The 4,887-nt window shown below is 38.2% G+C and overlaps 1 protein-coding gene across 1 annotated transcript; it reads left to right on the forward strand.

Moving 5' to 3' along the window:
- Positions 1–238: 238 nt before the first annotated feature.
- On the forward strand, positions 239–4,654 carry pimr98 (Pim proto-oncogene, serine/threonine kinase, related 98). Its single transcript, XM_009296449.5, has 7 exons — positions 239–1,856; positions 2,185–2,279; positions 2,379–2,429; positions 2,548–2,926; positions 3,014–3,190; positions 3,280–3,368; positions 3,490–4,654. Exons 1-7 carry the CDS (start codon positions 875–877, stop codon positions 3,508–3,510), a joined length of 1,794 nt encoding a protein of 597 aa, XP_009294724.4. The 5' UTR covers positions 239–874; the 3' UTR covers positions 3,511–4,654.
- The last annotated feature ends 233 nt before the right edge of the window (positions 4,655–4,887 follow it).

Genomic DNA, 4,887 nt, shown 5'->3' on the forward strand with positions numbered 1-4,887 from the left:
ATAAAACAAAGCATAAATAAACAAGAAAATATAAATTACTACATAAATAAAACATTAAATAAATAAAAAAAGCAATTATAAAAATAAATGAGTAAAAAAGTTCACAATTTCCTGCATAAATAAAGCAAATAAATATGCAATGTATTTATTTATTGTTTTATTTATGCAGGAATTTATGAATTTATTTATTCATTTATTTATTTATTTGTTTACTTATTTATTTATAGTTTTTGAAGGTTTCGTCCTCTATAGGTTTTTTTTTCCTACGGTGCGAATATCCATGTTGCAGATGCGGATAGATAATGATAAATTGATTGATAAATTGTGCAAAAGGAATAATAACGAAGTAAATAGAAGTGTCTAGCATTTTACAATCCTATATTAAAGAGATTCAGACGTTTTAAATCATTTGGTAAATTTAGGTCCATTCGAATTTTGTTATAAATAAATATATGTAATATAATGTATAATAGTGAAAGAAAAATAGTGAAAAACAAATGTTTTTAATGATTTTTTATTGTTACAACTGTTTATTTGAATTCATTTCGAGTTTTAGTTGGTTGTAAAACTGACGCAGAATTAATTTCATGAAGGCTTAACGCTGGTCTATGTTTTACAAGTTTAGCCTGTTTACCGGGCAGCCGCTTGCATACAGGCTATGAGTATGTGTGATCAGTTATTGATTGATTATAAGGCATATACTTTATGCAAAAACAATATGGCACTTTCAAATGGCCACAGAAACGCTCCACAGAAACGGTCCAGCCTGCGTCACATTTAGAATTGAATGTGAATGTTCGAAACGGTGCATCATAGCTAAGAGAATGCGAATGCAACTCTGACTTTGGCATTCTGCGGTTAAACTAGTTGAGCGATGGGTCAACGTAATTGTCGTTGCAAAAAGGCAAACAATGATTTTGAGCGTGTGCACGTTTACCATCACGATGCACCGCCACAGCTCACCAATTTGGTGGAAGCTCATAAACATCCTGTTGGCGTAGGTGAAGATAGTGCGAGTGAGGGGAAAAATAAAAAGAGAAAGGAGGCCAACCGTAAAAAGAAAAGAAGGTTCAAGTTGTGGCGGTGGTTCTCCTGTCTGAGAGCTGCTGAAAAAAATAGTACACTTCAGGTTGATGGAGAGGCTCAGGACACTGGGGCAACTGCAGCACCACCTGAAGTACAACCTTCCTCCTCTTCAGGTGACGGATCTCTACAGCAGGTCATTCATACTGTAGACCTCAATCTTCAGGAACCTTCAGCCAGTGACCCTGAAGTCTATCCAACAGTAAAGAAACATCTTACTGTTCAACCTGATGTCCTCCGTTCTCCAGTTCTGAGCAGCAATACTGCTCAGACTTCATTCGACAGGAACTTTGACATCAGCCAGACTCCATTGCTTAGTCCTGACTATTGTGATGAAGCCGAAAGCTTAGCTCACACCTTATCTGACTGGAGCATTGATTCTGGCCTGGCTCTAGCACGCACCACATCAAGGTGGAGCAATGATTTCACTAAGACTTCAGCACACACCATGTCAGATTGGAGCATTGATAAGATCAAAACACCAACACGCACCACATCAGATTGGAGTACTGACGCTACCCGGACTCCGGTACACAAAGTGTCAGTCTGGAGTATTGATGTCACCCAGCCTCCATTTCACTCATCCACTTCTGATTGTTGTAACAATGCCACTGAGATTCCAGTCCCCGATGCTTCCGAGGGGAGTGCCAATTTCCCTCAGATTTCACAGCACACAACGTCAGACTGGAGCATCAATGGTGGTCAAACTCCAGTCTGCACACAGGCCTCTGTTTCAAAACAAATAGAGAATAATGGAAAGATGACAAGTCAGGGTAAGTTGACTGTCCCTTAAACACACACACACACACACACACACACACACACACACACACACACACACACACACACACACACACACACACACACACACACCTGCAATACTATATCAGGCCATTTTAATGTTTCCATTTGTGACCCTGGACCACAAAACCAGTGTTAAGTTGCACAAGATACATTTTTGGCAATAGGTAAAACTAAAGCTTATTTATTCAACATTCAGACCTCATTTTCAAAAAATGTACACTGATTAAGTAAAACATTTTGTCCTGTTTTACACTGGTTGATATTTCATATTACTTAACCTTGGTTTTGTTTTAATAGTCATCAATTCTTGCCACTATCTGATCGATGACATGCTGGGTGAAGGATCCTTTGGAACTGTGTACAAGGGGCGACGTCTACACGATGACTTAAAGGTGCCTTTCATTTTTCTGGATAGGATAAATAGTAACAAATACAATATGTTAGCTGTACAATCATTCTTACATACACTTTGCTTATTTCTTGTTTATTAGGTGGCAGTGAAATTTGTCACAAAGACGGAAGATGTGGAATACATACGTATCGTAAGTGATTTCTCATAAGACAAGCTACTGTTGTCGAAATTTTGTGAAATTATGATTCAATTCATAATCTATAAAATATATATCTATCTAAACATCATAAAAAATGTATTTCCTGTAGTCGGGTCATTCAGAGCCCTTTCCTCTTGAAGTTGCACTTCTCATCCTCGCCCATGGAGTATCCAGCGTTCCAGAAATAATCCAGCTTCTGGACTGGCAGGACCAGGAGGACCATTATATAATGGTGTTGGAATACCCTTCACCCTGTGAGGACCTATATGCTTTCACAGAAAGCTATGGAGGATCCCTAAGTGAAGGTTTAGCGCGTGTTGTTATGCAGCAGGCAACTCAAGCTGCATACATGTGCTGCCGCAATGGTGTTCTACATCGCGATATCAAACTTGAAAATCTACTAATCAACAAGGAGACTCATAAAGTCAAATTAATAGACTTTGGGTGTGGAGACCTTCTCAAGAAATTACCCTACGATACATTTGCCGGTATGTATTAACCCTTAAGCTGTGAAAAACCATATTCTGAATTTATAGCAACAAATGCTAATTGATGCAAAAATCTTTTACCTTTAGGCACCCTTGAGTACTGCCCCCCAGAGTTTGAGGAAACGGGTGAATACAATGGGAAGCCGGCAACAGTCTGGTCCCTTGGCATCCTCTTGTTTGTATTGGTGTGTGAGGACTTTCCCAACCCTCAAGAACTGCACATGATCAATGAGAACAACTTCTCCAAAGCTGGCTTGTCCGATGGTAAGCTCTTTATTTCAAAGACTCTTACATGCAACATCAAAGGAGGTGTGAAGTTCAAGGTAAACAGATGTTTCAACTGTTTTTCACAGAATGCTGTCAGTTGATTAGTTGCTGTCTCCAGCAAAAGCCAGAGCAGCGGATTCAATTAAAAGAGATTCTTCTCCACGAATGGTTCAAGGTATGAAGCCTAAGCAGAGTATTTTGGGAGGGTTAATTCAAACACAAGACTATGGATGTTAGCTTAGAGAATATTAGATTTGGATTGACTTTTGATAAACTAATTGCTGTTTTTATTTTAGGACACCAACCTGGAGAACTGAAGAACAGCCACCCTACATGTTATTGTCTTGAGAGGAACGTTTCAGGCTGTTTGAGGCAGGAAATCTTGAGCAGGAGGTGGCTCCTCTCAAAACAAACAATAAAACATATGCAACTCTTGTGAAGAGTATTATTTGACAAAAACAATTCTAGGAGAGCACATATTTACATAGTACTGTGAATCTTGTTTCTGTCATGTATGATAAGTATGCAATGCATTTCTTGTGTCATGCTATTCTTACAGTTAAAAAGATGACTAGAGGCTGCATATTGACACAATAAACGTGTCAAAAAAGTCACCAACACAAAACAGCTGATGATAAACATCATTTTAAGCTGTAAAATGACATCACATTTCCACTCTGAAAATGAATATTTAAAATAACAGACACTTCCCTGCCACATGTATTTGTTCTTCAGACATCTCACCAAGCAATGAGACGTTTAAATGCTGTCTAATAGACTCTAAACGTCTGGCCAAAAGAAGGCTAAATTTGGGTAGGCAGTGCAAATCTATATGGCTACTTGATGACTTGATTTATAGATAATTATTCATTCATTCATTTTCCTTCGGCTTAGTCCCTTTATTAATCAGGGGTTGCCACAGCGGAAAGATCTGCTAACTTATCCAGTATATGTTTTACACAGCAGATGTCCTTCCAGTCACAACCAAGTAAACTCCTATACACTCACATTCACACACATACACTATGGCTAATTTAGACTGTGGCTTCTTCAATTCAGTTTCCCCTACCTGTACTGTGGGGGAAACTGGAGCACCCGGAGGAAACCCACATGAACATAGAGAGAACATGCAAACTCCACAAAGAAACGCCAAGTGACCCAGCTTGGTCCCGCTAGGAAGCCAGCGACCACCTTGCTGTGCAGCAACAGTGCTAACCACTGAGCCTCCATGCCACCTTATAAGCAGTTAGATGTTTTTCAAACACACACAAAAACGTTTGTTTTTTTTCCCTTCGCAAGTTGAATAACTGTGCATAGGTCAATTCAAACATAATACATCTAGATATGTTTATATCATGTTTACAGTTTTTGGCCATAAATACTTAAACAATGACAATATGTGGGCTTGAAATTGCTAATTTTAAAATTTTGTTCTAAATTTTTTATTTTCTGTGCATATACAAAAAACATAAATAAATTAAAAAAAAATTTTGAAAATGGCAATGCCATGTGAAAGCAAATCCGAGCAGCAAATCCGGATTTCACAACCTCCAGGGCCCGGTTTTTCAAAAGTAATCCACTAGGATTTTGGATAAAGGATTGGATCAAATCTTGAAAATGGGTTTTTCAAAAGAAAAAACGGATTACATAATCAGATTAGATCACGTAATCTAATCTTGGTTTTGATTTGGATA

The sequence above is a fragment of the Danio rerio genome, chromosome 22, assembly GCF_049306965.1.
Source record: "Danio rerio strain Tuebingen ecotype United States chromosome 22, GRCz12tu, whole genome shotgun sequence".
Lineage (NCBI taxonomy): Eukaryota > Metazoa > Chordata > Actinopteri > Cypriniformes > Danionidae > Danio > Danio rerio.